The 16,911-nt window shown below is 40.8% G+C and overlaps 1 protein-coding gene across 2 annotated transcripts in view; it reads right to left on the bottom strand.

The window, feature by feature from the left end:
• TDRP (testis development related protein) overlaps positions 1–9,712 on the bottom strand; it is a 32,664-nt gene extending 22,952 nt beyond the window's left edge. Inside the window, exons 1-2 of one of the 2 annotated variants that reach the window (XM_070932966.1) lie at positions 9,642–9,712; positions 8,692–8,785 (exon numbers count right to left, since the gene is read on the bottom strand). In XM_070932966.1, the coding sequence (XP_070789067.1) occupies positions 8,692–8,785; positions 9,642–9,712 (165 nt within the window). Of the gene's footprint in view, positions 1–8,691; positions 8,876–9,641 lie in introns of those variants that run through there. The other variant, XM_070932965.1, reaches the window with a different exon arrangement.
• Between the last annotated feature and the right edge of the window lie 7,199 nt (positions 9,713–16,911).

The raw sequence follows: 16,911 nt of genomic DNA, 5'->3' as shown, positions 1-16,911 counted from the left end.
TTTTTTGCACAGCTCCTACTACTGAAGAAATGAAATGAATAATCCAAACATAGATAAACATGTCTATATAATCCAATTTTCAATTTACTTGTACTGTATTTTGTCCCAAAAGCTTATTTCCCAATTTATATCAGTTATTTAAGTGTATAAATATACTCTATAAAATTGGCTTCCTTCTTCTAATTTGATATTCTTTACTAAAATCCATCAAAAAGTATTATCTACTTCTCTTAGTGTATATACTAAGATTTCTTCAATTAATGTAAAATCTAAGTATAATCATTTTAGGAGCCATGGTGGTGCAGTGATACTTACAGTGGTAAGTATGCAGTATTGCAGGCTAACTCTGCCCACAGCTAGGAATTCAATTCTGACTGGCTCAAGGTTGATTCAGCCTCCTATTCAGATTTTTGGGGGCAATATGTTGACCATCCAAAGAATATTTCAGGCCATTTTATTTTTCCTTTTATTTATTTACAGATAGTAGTCCATCTTTAAAATTATACTTTTAATTAGTTTTTAATACTTATAAGATTGAGGTTTTTTTTAAAAAAAATAAAAATTCCTGTCAGTGCAATTATTCATGTTTGACAGATCACTGACAGTTTATGCAGTCTGAAATGGGGGACAGTGGTATCTCAACGTTTTATATTTTTGTAAGTTTGGCAACACAAATGGTATACACGTAAAATTCTATAGATATGATTCACTAACAAGAAACTCTGGACCAAGCACAAATAAAACAGCTACAATCTTGCTGAGTTAACATTGTTATGTCCAATATGAGAAAAAAATAGACAGCAATCCTGTAATTCTTCATTCCAGTGCATACAAGAATATGGAAGAGTCCCACAGAAAGTCAGAAACTGTTACAGTAGATTTCTATTGGATTACTGCAGCTGTGCATGCAATTATGCAGTCAGGTTCTAATTTTATATATTGTAACTATGCAAATCCTTTTGAAGGAAATGCTTACAACATGCAGGACTGCACACAAAACATGTGTCTTCAAATTATTAAAATGGCCATGTTTTTTGTTCAAAGAACATTACAGAAGAGTTCAAAAAGTCATCTCATATGAGAAAAGGCTTAAACCTTAGCCATTTCAAGAGAAAAAGTGACTTAAAATGGGATAAAATCCAATCTTCATATTAAGAAAGTTTAAGATGACAGATATCTAATGAACCTTTGTTAAAAGAAAAAAGGAATAGTTCCAAAAAGAAACAAGACTTAATCAAAAATAAGGATAAGAATCTTGAAGTATATGACCTCTCTCATAAAGAATCCATTCTCCTAAATCAGAAGCCATTAAATTATAATATGATTTAAATGCATTAAGGAAGATAGTAAAGAGGATAAAAAGGTTTAATAAAATGTAGAAAGAATTACTGTAATAAATTTCGTAAACATGCTTAATAACGATAGGAAATTGGGCCACATATAAGTGTTCTGAACAAATCAATGCAAAATCAGATATATTTAAAGAACATGTAGATTGGAAAAGTAGAAAAGGTTTATGCTACTATTAGCAGGTGAAAAAAAAAACCCTTGTTAAATTGCATGGTTATTCAAACCAGGTACATTGGGATCAGCAAGCAAACAATACAGAAAAAATTCCATGCCTTTAATACTCCAGGGCTGCCAAATCCACTTTCAATAAGGACTATAAGTACATATAGCAGGAATAAGAGCCCTAACAATGTTAATGGTACCTCCTTTCATAAAATCAGGATCAATTTATTTCTAACTATAGAATCAGTTGGGCATCTGATCCCACCCTTTAATCTCTTAGAAATTGAAAGTGTGTCATTATCAGAGTTGATATATGACAGAAGTATCTGGACACAAAAAAATAAAAAAATATAGCTCTCAGGAATGCCGTGCGAGACGCAATCAAAACACAGCTACAGCCTTATTCAGCTCTTTTGGCACGCTGGTTTATTCGCATCCGCATCTGGCTACACACTGCAATTCGTAAACACGATTGAAATCGGCGCTACGTTACACCAAGAATGGGGCGTTTATATAGCCCATCTTTCCATTAACTCATTAGGACCGCGCCCTTGTTTGTTACTACGCCCCTCGTTTAGGGGCATAGACCGTGCCCTTGTTTATTATCACGCCCCTCTTTTAGGGGCATAATTGGTCTTCAGCGTGTTCTGGAAGGTGCTGCCGCTGTGTCCTCCGGAACGGCCCTAATCCCGTCGCACCCAATACCACCACCCCACACACCGCATATGGCCGCCTTCACCCAGTGCCACCACCACCAAGTATGTATATGTCCCTCGATGCTTTCAGCACGCGTTAGCGATGTCGAGCAGGTTGCCAGGCTCGACAATAGCTTTGTTTGTTTGTTTGTTTGTTTTATTAGATTTATATACCACCCTACTCCCGAAGGACGCAGGGCAGTGAACAGGCACAAAATAAAATACATAAATACAAAATTTAAAAGCAGAAATAAAACCAGATTAAACAATTTAGCCCGAGACAAATTTAAAACATCCCAATAATTTAAAAACAGATTTAAAATTTTCAATTTAAAAGAAAAGGGGAAAAAGGTTAGGCCAGGCCAACTTGCTGGAATAGGAAGGTCTTAAGAGCGCGGCGGAAAGTACGCAGATCCGGGATCCTCCGTATCTCCGGGGGGAGCTCGTTCCACGTAGTGGGTGCCTCCACAGAGAAGACCCTCCCCCTGGGGGCCGCCAGTCAACACTGTTTGGCCAACGGCACCCGGAAGAGCCCCTCTCTATGAAAGCGTACCGGCCGGTGGGAGGCTATTTGTGGATAGTAGGCGGTCCCGTAAGTAGCCAGGTCCTAAGCCATGGAGCGCTCTAAAGGTGGTAACCAAAACCTTGAAGCACACCCGGAAGACCACCGGGAGCCAGTGCAGCTCGCGCAGAAGAGGTGTTACATGGGAGGGCCATGTCGCTCCCATAACCACCCGTGCGGCCGCACTCTGCGCCAGTTGGAGCCTCCGGGTGCTCCTCAAGGGGAGCCCCATGTAGAGACCGTTGCAATAGTCCAGGCGGGAAATGACGAGGGCATGAGTGACTGTGTGTAAGGAGTCCCGATCCAGAAAGGGACGCAACTGGCATATCAGGCGAACCTGATGAAAAACCCTCCCGGTCACGGCCGTCATATGCTCTTCTAAAGACAGCCGTGAATCCAGGAGGACGCCCAAGTTGCGAGCCCTCTCCGTGGGGGCCAGCGATTCGCCCCGTCAGCGATGGCGTCAACTGACTATATTGGGACGTCAGAAACCACAGCCACTCGGTCTTGGATGGGTTGAGCCTGAGCCTGTTTCTCCCCATCCAGATCCGCACAGCCTCCAGACACCGGGACATCACTTCAAGGGCATCGTTGGGGTGGTCCGGGGTGGAGATGTACAGCTGGGTGTCATCAGCGTACCGGTGGTACTTCACCCCGAAACCACGGATGATCTCGCCCAGCGGCTTTACATAAATGTTGAACAAGAGGGGCGAGAGGACTGACCCTTGCGGCTCCCCACATGAGGGACCTCGGGGTTGACCTCTGCCTCCCTGCCAACACAGATTGCCACGGGTCAGAGGGAAAGGAGGAGAACCACCGCAACACAATGCCCCCACCTCTAACTCTTCCAACCGGTGCAGCATGATACCATGGTCGATGGTATCAAAAGCCACTGAGAGGTCTAATAGGACTAGGACAGAGGAGCAACCCCTGTCCCGAGCCCTCTACAGATCGACCAACGCGACCAATGCCATTTTCGTGCTGTACCTAGGCCAGAAGCCCGACTGGAACGGATCCAGATACGCCGTTTCATCCAGGTGCTGGGGGAATTGTCGCGCAACCACACTCTCAACAACCTTCGCCACAAAGCGAAGGTTGGAGACCGGACGATAATTAGCCAACACTGCCGGGTCCAGGGAAGGCTTCTTGAGGAGAAGCCTCACCACCGCCTCTTTCAAGGCGGCGGGGAAGTCACCCTCACCCAATGAAGCATTTATAATCCCCTGGAGCCACCCTCGCGTCACCTCCCAGGAAGCCAGCACTAACCAGGAGGGGCACGGTTCCAATAAACATGTGGTCGCGTTCAGTCCACCCAGAATCCTGTCCACGTCGTCGGGGGTCACAGGATCAAACTCATCCCAGATAACATTCTCAAGACCTGCCTCAGTCATCCCCCCTGACACTACCCAGTCAGAGTCCAGGCCTTCCCGAATCTGAGTGATTTTGTCATACAAATACTGAACAAAATCCTCGGCTCTACCCTCCAAGGGGTCGTCCCGTGCTTCCTGGTGGAGCAGGGAGCGGGTCACCCTAAACAGGGCGGCCGGGCGATTATCTGATGACGCAATAAGAGCAGCAAAGTATGTATGCTGCTTTTATTGCCACTAGGTAATTCTTAGTATGAGATCTTACCAGTGTCCGGTCAGATTCATAAAGACTGGCCCTCCAACTACTCTCTAGGCGTCTTTTCCAGCACTTCATCTCCCTCAGCTCCTCGGTAAACCAAGGAGCCAGGTGAGATCGGCGCCGGGTCAGAGGCCGCGAAGGCACGATCCGATCCAGAGCTCCAGCGGCCGCCCATCCTATCCCAGGCAGCCACTAGGTCACTAGTTGAGGCATGTGCCAGAGCCTCAGGGAATGGCCCAAGCTCCATCTGGAACCTATCAGGTTCCATCAGGCGGCTGGGGCGGAACCATCTTACCGGCTCCGCCTCCCTGCAGCGGGGTGCAGCGGTTCGAAGGTCAAGGCGAAGGAGAGAGTGATCTGACCATGACAAGGGCTCGGTGACTATATCCCCTATCTCAAGATCACTCAACCACTGTCCAGAGACAAAAACCAGGTCCAGCATGTTTCCCGCCGTGTGGGTAGGTCCATGAATTACCTGGGTCAGGTCCATAGCTGTCATGGAAGCCATGAACTTCCGAGCCACCTCCGACGTCTCACCCACGGACAGCAGGTTGAAATCCCCCATGACCATAAACCTGGGGGTATCAACCTCCACCACGGTGATAACGTTGAGTAGCTCAGGCAGGGCTGCTGCCACATGGCAGGGAGCCAGGTACGTGATCAGCAAACCCATCTGAACCCCATGACCCCACTTCACAAGGAGGGACTCACAGCCAGCCATCTGAGGAACAGTGGCCTCCCTCGGTCTCAGATCTTCTTTAATGATAACTGCTACCCCCCCGCCCCTGCCCTGTGACCTCGGGCGGGGGGTAGCAGTTATCCGGTAGAGCTTTAGGAAACTAATAATATTGAACAAATGTTTTTACCAACTCTATTACTTTTATAAGAGTGCTTATGGCCTTGATGGACAGGAACAGTCTTTAGGCTCCTCTATTAGTCTTTGATCCTCTATTACTCAAATGCAATATTATATATGTAGCCAAAATCAAACCACAGCCACTTATCCTGAAGAAATTCAATCACAGCTAAAATGTATAAACCATCAGGCTGGTCAAACATGAATGCTTCAAGTGTTCATTGACCAAACATTCACCTGTTCTTCGGAAGGCCTCAATTTTCTCAGCAGGAAAGCTGAGTTTTCTGAGGTACTACGACGACTGCCTATACGAAAAAGACCAAAATGTTTTATGTAAACATATCCATGCTCAATTACAACCCTCCTAAAGGCATATGATCAACAGATGGAATAAAAGATCAACCAGGAAAGAAAGGAGTCAGTGGCTATCAAATTTGGGAGAAGAACCATGCAATTCAGTTAAAGTGGGTATCTTATTTAGATGGATAATCCATATTGTTGCAAGAAAACTACAGACATGTTCATGAAGTCAATACAAATCAAACTTGACTCAAAGGAGACTTTATGTCTACATAGGTGTTTTTTGAACGTTTTAAAGTACTTAGGAATTCATGAATACAAGAAAGCAAACACTTTTAAGTTACAGGTAGCATTTAAAGCACAAATAAATACAGGAAAATCATGTTAGACCTCATAGCCTGTAACTATCCCTAAATAGGGAAGGCATTACATCAACATTCAGAAACAGACTGTTTCTTGTCATAATAATATATAGCTAATATCTTACATCTCTCAGAAATACATGTAAATGTTGCTAAGAAGTTTTGGACATGGGTAGATAGATCATACTAAACAACAGCTAGCTCTTTATGGTAGGGAGAGTACAGGTAGAAAAAAAACCAACCAAACAAGTTATTTGTTACAAATTGAAGCCAAGGTTGAACTTTTCCAGTTTTTTAAAAGCTTGAACTGTTGTTTCAGGAAAAGCTGTTATATTTAATAAAGTTATGATCAAGTTAAAGCGAATAATTACACTGCATTACTGGGTCTGTTAAACTGGAGTATAAAATGGTGCAGGTATCTCAAAGAGGTGCTGTAAGGTCTCTTTGAGATTTCCACTACTGTTTCCTAGTCTTCATTTAAGTAAGGAAAATGAGTACCCCTCTTGCTCAGAATGCAAGGTTAATAATACCTGCGCTTAGGTAAAGCACATGGCCAAATGAGCAAGAACATCAATTACTTCATCAAAAGTGCTAAGAAGATGTCAAAATAACTGCTTTGTGCAAAATAAGGTGATCTTATTTACTAATAAAACGGTAATTTGGGACAATATGTTGCTTGCGCTGAATAGGTTCCAACTACAAAAAAATCCGAGAACTTACCTCTACTGTAATTGTAATTTATTCAAGTATATTATTTACCAACTGCTAACAGCAATAACACTTAGACTTATATACCGCTTCACAGTGCTTTCCAGCCCTTTCTAAGCAGTTTAGAGTCAGCCTATTGCCTCCAACAATCTGGATCCTCATTTTACCAACTTCAGAAGGGTGGAATATATTTATGAATTTTTAATGTGGCAATAAGTAATTTATGTTATGTTATATTATATTATATGTTTTAAAATTATAATTTTAAATCAACACTAAATGTTCTGCATAATTGCTTGGACAATATTTTTTTTTACATTTCTCTATTTTCATCAGAAATTTATCTCTTTTAAAAATAATTCAAGAAACATTTAATTCATTTAATTTTAAATGAATTAATGTGTTTAAATTAATAAAATATTTAAGCTCAAACTCAAGTGACTTATTTTACTTTATAAAAGTTGTTACATAACAACTTCATAAACAAACCTATTATCTTTTAAAATATAATTTTAGTAGAAGCTTAGAAAAGTATAATTCACATTGCAATCCTGAATAAACACGTTTTAAAGTTCCATTATTGTAACTGCCATTAAGATCAAAGGAGTGACTTTGAGATAAATAACTATAAAGCTGCAATATTCCACATAGCAATCTGAGAGTAAGCCCCTCTGAAATAAGGATACATAGCTTTGAGAAGATTAGACATTATACACGTTTCTCTTTTAAGGACCTAAAATTGCACACCTATACAATCCTAAATAAACTTTACTTCACTAAACAATAGGGAGCTTATGTTAGTATAAAGTAATACGAACAATGAATAAAGAAATTGTAAAAAATGGAACTTTGATGTTATATATGCTGATATATATGCAGCAAGAACACTCTAAGCACAAAAATGGAAGGATACTTTGATCCCCAGTGGACAAATAGCTGCAAAAGTTGATGGAGTTAGCAGAGATAACTAAACTGACTGCTTTGATTAAAGAAAAGAACACAATTTTATTTTTAGTTGAAAACCACTTTTAGACTTTGTTCTTGAGGCAGAAAAAATGAAACTTTGATTTGGGGTTTTGCTGATTAGATAAGTTTGTTGTTATAAAAATAGCTATTATTATATAATAGTAAAAAGCCGAGGTTGTATATTATTACCTTATTCTATGTGCCAAAAAGAGTTGGAAGTCAATGCTTTTCTTTTTCTTTTCCTTTTCTCCTACACTTTTTCCTCTTCTCCTTTTCCACCCCTATTTCCCTATTTTTCATTTCTCTTTGTATTTCTGTATTTCATTATTTTGATAAAATAATGAAAAAAATAATGTAAATATCTTATATTCTTTTAATCTTAACACAAGCTATTGCAGAATTTTTAAAGAAGGAACACAAATAAAGAACAGGTTCAAAATGTATGTGTTCACAAACATGTCTTCAAGTGCTATTAAAATGCACTAAAATAGATTCTACTAAGTTATAAAAAGTATTTTCTTTTTTTTATTATTAAATCTTTTATTAGTTTTAAAAGTAAAACAAAAGTATTTTCATATATACTGAAGAGAAGTTAGCATGCTTAAGTGCAACAAAATTTGACCTCAAGTTTTAAGATCCCGTTTTGAATATAACTGTGAGAATTTTAACAGTGCACTCTTTTATTTTTTGATAGGTTTAACCAATGTAACATGTAATTTTACTCATTGTAATTAATTAAAAATATAATTGGACACCTAAATTCAAAAGCACAGACAAAAGTTCACTGCCAAGTGGAGCATTTTTAGGGAAATATTGAAAATAGCTTTTCAGAGGATAAACAGCAGTAGCACATACCAGTTCCTTCTTGCCACAAGACTCACAAGATTAAGGCATCCAAGGAGAACAGAAAATGATTACTCATAATGCCAGATCAGAGTTATTAAAAAAATAAAGTAAAGCCAAGATGCTTGGCCTGCGTAAAGGCCAGAGGGAGAAAAGGCAGACAAAGTGTGTTCTGTGAATAAGAACAAAAGGTGACAGAATCACCAGGGCAGAACTATTAATGGTACTACGATCCAGAGTCAGCACTCTGGTGACTTTTACCTGAGCTGAAAAGGTGCCTGCTGGCGATGGTGGAGATGGCGGTTCCTGCCGATGGCTGTCTTCTTCCTCTGGTGAATCATCCAGGAGGACTTTACTGCTCTTGTTGAGCTTCCACATTATGAGTGGAGGCGGGAGGGAGAGGAAGAGGAAGGGGGAGGAGGAGGAGGTAAAAAGTGGACCGGTCCTTCTTATTTATGCCTGAGAAAGTTTGAGAAAGAACCAGGTGAAACGGCAATGACTTTGCTATTCAGCCACCAGCCTAGAGATATTAAGCTTTCTGGAGAAATAGCTAAAGGAAGCCAGGCAGGTCGATCCTAAAATGCGCGGCCAGGCTTCCAGAAAAGCCACTGTCGTTAGGGGAAGAAAAAAAAGGGGAAAGGCACGAGCGGGGGGGGGGAGTGAAACGTGCAACCCCACTGCGCGCACAGAGACCTAGCGCCTTCTTTGCTGGATTTGTCGTACAGATCAGGTTTCCCTCACCCTCCGAGCATAATCCCAATTTGCTCTAAAGGACTCTCCCGAGGGCCAAATATATGGGTCCCGCTGACTCAGCCACGTCAAAAGGGGTGGGTGCAGTCTGTATGTGCTCAGAGACACCTTTGCCAGAGAAAAGGGGCGGGCGGGGAGACGCCACAAAGTACGCGAAGCGGCAAAAGAGGGCAGTAAGCCTGACCTTAAGGCTCCGCGCTGGTGGGGGGGACGGACAGGTACTCTTCCCAAGGCCCCACACAGGCAACCCCCTCCCCGACCCCAATTTTCTCTGCAAAAGCGGAGACGGCGACGAGCCGTCACACTACCACCACCCGCCTCCAGAGACGCTCCACCCGGGGGGGAGAAAAGTCGCTACTGTTGCCTCCAGCGCAGAGACGAAACAGAGAGAGAAGGCCCTGGTAGGGATGTCGGGCTGCCTCCCCGTCCACCGACCGCCGGGACCCTTCCCGCCCCCTCACCTGTGACCGTTCCGCCTCGTTGTCAGAGCCGCCACCGCAGCGTAGTAGAGCCTGCGAGCGGCCGCTGCCATGTTTGCGGCTGACTGGGCGATGGGAGGGAGCCGGAGCGAGGAAGAGCGCGAGCGGCAGCTGGGAGATTTGGGGCGGGGGGGGGAAGCAGGGAGGGAGAGCGCGCGCAAGAGAACAGGGGCTTGTTACGTCGCCACAGCAACCTGGCAGCGCGCGCGGGCGCGCGTCCGGGGCACCAGCCTTAAAGGGGCGGGGGAGACAGAGGGAGGTGGGTGGGGGCGTCGAGATTTCCCCAAAGACCCCTCTGTCTGTGCCTTCCTCGTGCTCTCCGCATCGGTGGCGCAGAGGGGGGGTGTGTGTGTGTGGAATTCCTCGAAAACTCGTGACATAACTTAAATGCCTGCGGGGGCAAAAGTGGATCCGTCATCATCTTCCTCGGCCAATCTGCTCTCCAGTCCACCGACCAATTCAGACGAGAACTTTGCTTCGTTGTGGCGGGAATGAAATTTAGAAGTGCCGTAGCTCCTAATAGTCGAGCGCACAGAGAAAAGCCTCCTCCCTATCCTCCCTGTCTCCGTCCTCGGGGATACTTGGGGCCTCGCCTCCATTTAAACTGGGACTACGAAGGCACACCTCAGTATTTGGTGGGGGTGCTTTGATAGAGAGGAGCCGCCTTGCCTTTCTTAAGGAAATACAAAAATGAGGGGGAGGGGTTGTACTTCAAGAGGCTGATGGAGGCTACTAGCGTCCAGTAAACTCATGCCATAATTTGTAAAATTGTAAAATGCCACGAGATTTTTGTGTGGCTTTCCCATGGACTGAGAGCTAATTTGGTTAGTAGTTTAAGACATTAGGTTAGAAACTGGGAAACTGAGGTCTCAGTCTTGCCTTGGGCTTAAAACTTAAAAGCTATTCAAGCAGCTTTGAGCTAGTCACTCACTCAGCCCTAGGAAGAAAGAAGTTCATGGCAAACCACTTCCGAAAATACTGCCAAGAAAACTAGACTGGTCTGGTCAGTTGCCAAAAGTCAAGACTGACTTGAAGATACATGCATACATTTACTTTAATATAGTTTATAAGAGGGTGAGGTACACAGAAATTAAATATGTGCATATATGTTAAGAGAAATGACACAACTGGAGTTAGTCATCGATAGACATGGGACATGTTTAGACCAAACAATGGTCGTATTATGACCGTATTCTTTAAAGTTATATTTCCATTAAAATGTTTTAACAATTTTCAAGGATACAGATAGCATGGCAGAGATCATTTCCTGACCAGTAACTGATTCTACCTTATATTGCCTTCCCGATACCTTAGCTGAAGTGCTCGTCACTTTTTTTTAGATAGCATAATAATATACAAGCATGAAATTTGTTGATCTCTATTCTGTCTCTTTCTTCTGACTTGGTGCCTCATGATGTGGTTCTCATCTAGGAAAGCAGTTGGGCAGTGATCCCACATAAAAAATGAAAGGGTTGTTCAAGGAAGATATGGAAATTGCATATCAACAAATAATTCTTTGCATCGGTCTCTGCTACAGAAGATATAGGACAGACACTTGAGCCTAATGACATAGAGAGGGAATTGGAACCAGTAAAACACACTAAGGAAACAATAGAAGATATTGTAGGACATCATTACAAGCTCAGGTATCTATTATATAACAGGTGGCATTCACTTGAGAATTGTTAACAATGGGAAATGGGTGATTTAATGCGTGTGTGTACCTTAAACTAATAAAAATATACAGAAATATACAAAAATATAAAAGATGAATAAAGCCCATTAATCTCCAGATTAAAAGAGGAAATATAGGTAATCCTTGATTTATGATCACAATTGAACCCAAAATTTTTGTTGCTAAGCAAAAAATATTTAGTAAAACTTAAGCTTTGCCCCATTTTACGACCTTACTTGCCACAGTTGTTAAGTGAATCTTTGCAGTTGTTAGTACAATAATACAGTTATTATAATAACATAGTTGTTGAATCAGGCTTCCCCATTGACTTTGCTTGTCAGAAGATCGAAAAAAGTGATCATATGACCCTGGCACACTACAACTGTCATAAATATGAATTAGTTGTCAAGCATCTGAATTCTGGTCATGTGACCATGGAGATGCTGCAAGAGTCGTGTGAAAAACTGTCAAAAGTTACTTTTTTCAGTGTTGTAACTTCGAACAATCACTAAATGAAGGGTAAATTGAGGACTACCTGGTTTTCACAACATCCCCATCAGGGGTGGTATTCACTTACTTTCCCTACCGGTTCGCAAATGTGAGCACACACGTTCTTGGGAGCCAACTGGTAACTGGTTTGTTCCCAAAATAGCACAACAGTGTCATATGAAGCATTCATGACTATTTCAACCACTGCATTCTACCCAACTGTAGCTTCAAAGTGGTTTTCAAATATAGCCCTATGTACAGTGCCTCATGTAGAATACATTGCAATAGTCTAAACACAATATGACTAAGACATGAGTGATCGAGCCTGCTGTTCTAGGAAAGGTCATGACTGTCACAGAAAACTGAGTTGTGCCATCGGAGGCTTTGCTAAGTGTCAAGCAGGAAATGAGACTCAAGAAAGATCCCCAGATTATGAACCAGATCAATGTGGATAGGTCTAATCCCATCCAGGAAATATTCCTAGAACCAGATGACTTCTTCACCCAAAGCCATGCCATGTTCCAGGGATTTAACCAAAACCTTTTCTTTCTTTTTTATTCAAGTTCTAAGTGCATCCAGACACCAATCACAACAGTGCCAGTTCACCAAGAAGTCCCTTTGGATCAGCAAGTAGGGAGAGACTGATAACTGCAAATATATCCAAGGCTGCAGCTTCATTTTTGTTCCAGAAAGCAACTAAAGTTTCAGAAGGACTGCCCATCAGTGTCTCATAAAGTTCCCCAAGTAATTTCTTTAAGAAGTCATATTTTTAAAAATAGTTTTATTGATTCTTTAAAAAAATAATGACAACATAAACTCTGAAAGAAAAAGGAAGAAAAGCATGTGCAAAGAAAGAGAAGAAGAAAAGAAAAAAATATTTAAAGAAATGATTTCCAATCTTCATCACAAGTACAAGCAAACTTAGTAATTCTTTACTCCCCTTCCTTTTATTTCTTACAGTCTAATTCATTCAGATGTTGTCATAGAATTTGATCTCTCTTAAATTTCCTTTTTTCCGTTTCAAAGGCTTCTTCAAGTCTTCAGTAAACCTCTTTTATAAATTCAATGTCAATTATACAGGTTGTTCTCTTGGTTTTAATTGGCATTTTCAGTTAAATTGTCATCTCTTTTATAATTTACATTAGTTTTTATTTTCCAGTATTTCAGTATTTTTTTTATATATTCTAATAGTTCTGCATCAAGAGAAATTTGTTTCAGCTTTTTATCCCGTAGACCAGGGCTGTCAAACTCAAGGCCTGCAGGGCTGGATACATCATGCACTGGCCATGCCCACACCCGTGTTAGCGAAGGGGAGAAAAGTCCTGATATGTCACGTGGCGCCAATATGTAGAGTTTGATTGGCATGAAAACAACATTGAATTATTGAACAAGATAATAATGAAAGATTATAATTCAACAAAACATATATTATTATTAGAATTATATAACTTGTCAAACATAACTAAGATGAACATTGTTTTATTTCTTTTAAAATGTGATTAGAAAGGGGATATCTTTTAAATATAACAGTGGCATAATTAAAAATTAGAAAGGGGAACAATGGGAGATTATAATTCAAAACAAAGCTGTATATTACTATTAGAATTATATAAGTCTTAGACACAACAAATATGATTATTGGTATTTTATTTGTAGTAAAAGTGATATTAATATGGAGATTGGCATAAAAATAATATATTGAAATGTTGAATAATTAAGGAAAGATTATAACTCAGCAAAATATGTGTATTATTATTAAAAGTTTATAAGATTGTTAACTGTATTAAATATGAAGAATATTGTTTTATTTGCACTAAAATTTAAGATACTCTGGTCCCATACTGTTCACACAATGATGTTTGTAGAAAAATAAAAAAACCTTTTTTAAAAAAAGTCACGGCCCCGGGGCTGGATGCGTCACATGCTGGCCCTGGCCACACCCAGTTTAGTGAAGGGGAGAAAAGTCCCGATATGTCATGTGACGCTGTGATGACGTGAATTTGACACCCCTGTTGTAGACCTTATAAAGGTATATAAAGGTTATAAAGGTATTATTTCACATTGTCTTTCACATTGTCATTTCTTCTTGAACAACTTTGGGAAATTATCTATCCATAGAAGCAGACATGTTACATTGCAGCTCCTATTTTCTGACCCTATTCTTCAAAGATCTGAAGTATTTAACATGTAATCCTATTTTATGTTATTTTGTCTGTAATGCTTACCAAACATAAAAGGCAAATCTTTTCCCCTTTTCTGCCTGAAATCCTTAGTCCCCTCTAGTGTCCTATTTCTGAAATCACAAAAGCTCAAATTTCTCTTATAACTGAAGACAGACTAAACAATTTAGTTTCCACAAAGATACTATTTATTTATATACCAAGCCCTAATATTCCAATTTTTTCTGATCGTTTAATTTGTTTATAACTGTAACTCTTATATAGTTTTTTACTTCTGTTCTGTTTCAAAGTTGTTGACACAAACATACAAACAATACTTTAAAAGCAAGAATATTTACCACAATTTAGGCATATAACAGAAAACAGAAATAGTAAATAATGCTTGCCTGAAAGGAGCCAAATACAGTTCAGGAAGCAATGCGTAGTCCAGAGATGTTCCAAAAGTCACAAGATGCCAAACTGGGTAATCAGCCTGTTCAAGGGTCAAGAGTTAAAAACAAGAAGCAGGAACACAATTGAAGAGCTGAACAGTTGTCTCCAACAAGCACAGGAGATACCTAAATCTGCCTGTAGTCAACTGGCTGCAATTATTCATGCTTTGGCTTTGCTTTTGAGAACCCTCTTTGAAGAACATTGGTCTGCTCACTTCTGTATGCTCCTAGACCTGAGGCTTGGGAATTGTGCCTTGTCATCTGATTGCTCCAGATGAACAGGAGATGCTTATGGCTGATCAGCCTCAATTGAATCTTGGCTTACTGATTCCTGAAGCTGACAATTCTGAAGCACAGGCTCAGCTGGAGCAACATTGTAAGATTCAAGATCAGGCTTTGAATTGTAGTTCACACCAATTTCAAATTCTACAAATTCTTAAGCTTGTAGGTTTTCTTTTATTCTGCAATGAAGATAAACTCACCATTTGGTTTTGCAACTTTGTGATTCTGAAGATCTCTATTCACCTTCAGATAATTCAAAAATTTCCAAAAGTGATTAGAAAGTGGGATTAATGGACCCAATATCCTTAAAAGGGCTCTGCTGTCCTTGAGAGATTGATGGTTTATCTTTTACTACCAGTTCTCCGAACTACTCAAAATTTCCACTACCGGTTCTCCAGAACTGGTCAAAACCTGCTGAAACCCACCTCTGTTGATCTTCCATCTTTTCCTCTTCTGGAAAGATTTCAAAGAAATTATTTATTCACTGGTCTTTTGATCATGACTGTGACATCATCTCTGCTCATTTGGAGATGTGTTAGTTCAGCGGTCTCCAACCTTTCCAGCTTTGAGGACCAACGGGATAGGGGATGATTCTGCATGAGTGGTTGGTGAATGCACAGGGGCAGCTCCATTTACACAAGTGGCAGGCAGATGTGCCCACCACTTTTTTTTTTAAATTTGATTTATATGCTGCCCTTCTCCGGAGACTCAGGGCGGCTTACAATGTGTTAAGCAATAGCCTTCATACTTTTGTATATTTATTCAAAGTCAGCTTATTGCCCCCACAAACTGGGTCCTTAATTTACCTACCTTAGAAAGGATGGAAGGCTGAATCAACCTTGAGCCTGGGGAGATTCAAACTTGCAGTAATTGCAGACAGCTGAAAGTTAATAACAGGCTATTAGTCTGCTGTGCCACCAAATGGAGCTATGCGTGCACTCTCACTCACCTGCTGCACATTTAAGTGGAACTGCATGTGTGCGGATGCTCTCCTGCTGCTACCATATCCTGGTTCTGAATTGACCACAGCCCAGTAGTGGGCTGGAGCCTGGGGGTATATGGATGGAAGTAAGGATTGGATCCTCTCCCAAGGATCTATATGGGGAATGGTGCTTTTTAACTTGCTTCATAAATGATCTTGACTTAAAAAGTAGCAGTAAGTTGGCTACATTTGTGAAAGATGCTACATAGGTGGGCAGCCATACAATTCCTTTAAATAAATAAACTGCGAGATGTGGCTCCATGTGCAGAAGTTCTATATGGTTTAAAGAGGGGTGGGGGTCTCCATCAGTATTTAGCTGATATATACAGAGGTTTCCCCATTGTATTATCAAAGTTCCAAATGTAAAGGTAGAAATTGACTCTGATGTGATCAGTGCCACATTAGGAATAAATTTGTTCTGACCTAGGCTTCCTGAGTAAACACCTCACAGACATTATTGTAGTTATTAGTAATAATGCCTGATTGAGGAACAAAAGAAAAAAAAAGATCTGTCATATCTGCAATTGGCTCATTGTAGCAACTGCTCAAACCCTTTTGCAAACAGTTGCCGAAATATATGCACATTTTAGTGTGTGTGTGTGTGTATTCAGAGTATTTATTTATTGGTGAGATGAGCTTTTGCATGCAATGTGAAGCAATTGAGAGAATTTTAATTGCTTCAGAGCCTACAGTAGCTTTTCCAAGCATTGAGGACAGGATGGTTTTCACACTGTTGGTCAGCTGGCAGGAAAGCACTGACTGTCTCATGACATTCACTTTTATTCTCTGCATTTCAAGGTTATCTTATTTGCTAATAATTGCCATAGGTAGATAGGGAGGTAAGTAGGTGGATAGATTCAGAAGTGCCTTACCATTGCCTTCTCCTTCCTAAGGCTGAGAAAGAGTAACTGACAAGGTCACTTAGCTGATTTTTTTCCCAAGGCAGGACTAAAATTCACAATCTCTCAGTCCACTATATCATCAATTGGTATTTACCCCCAATAACTGCTGAAGGGAATACTTCAAATCTAACCAGAGCAAATGCTCGGTGATATCTATTGTTAATTAAGGATCAGCAACAATCAGTTGGCTTGGGGGTAAAGACAGCCTCCAAATTTTTTGTTACTGAGCTAATACCTTGTTGATATCTTGTGTGAAGGAGCCTCTCATTCAATGTTCATTTTGCCTGATCATATCACATCCTTTTTATTGC

Source organism: Pituophis catenifer, unplaced genomic scaffold (genome assembly GCF_029215685.1).
Source record: "Pituophis catenifer annectens isolate HBS135680 unplaced genomic scaffold, rPitCat1.0.hap2 SCAF_1, whole genome shotgun sequence".
In the NCBI taxonomy this organism is placed as follows: Eukaryota; Metazoa; Chordata; class Lepidosauria; order Squamata; family Colubridae; genus Pituophis; species Pituophis catenifer.
This window is presented reverse-complemented; position numbering and strand designations above follow the sequence as displayed.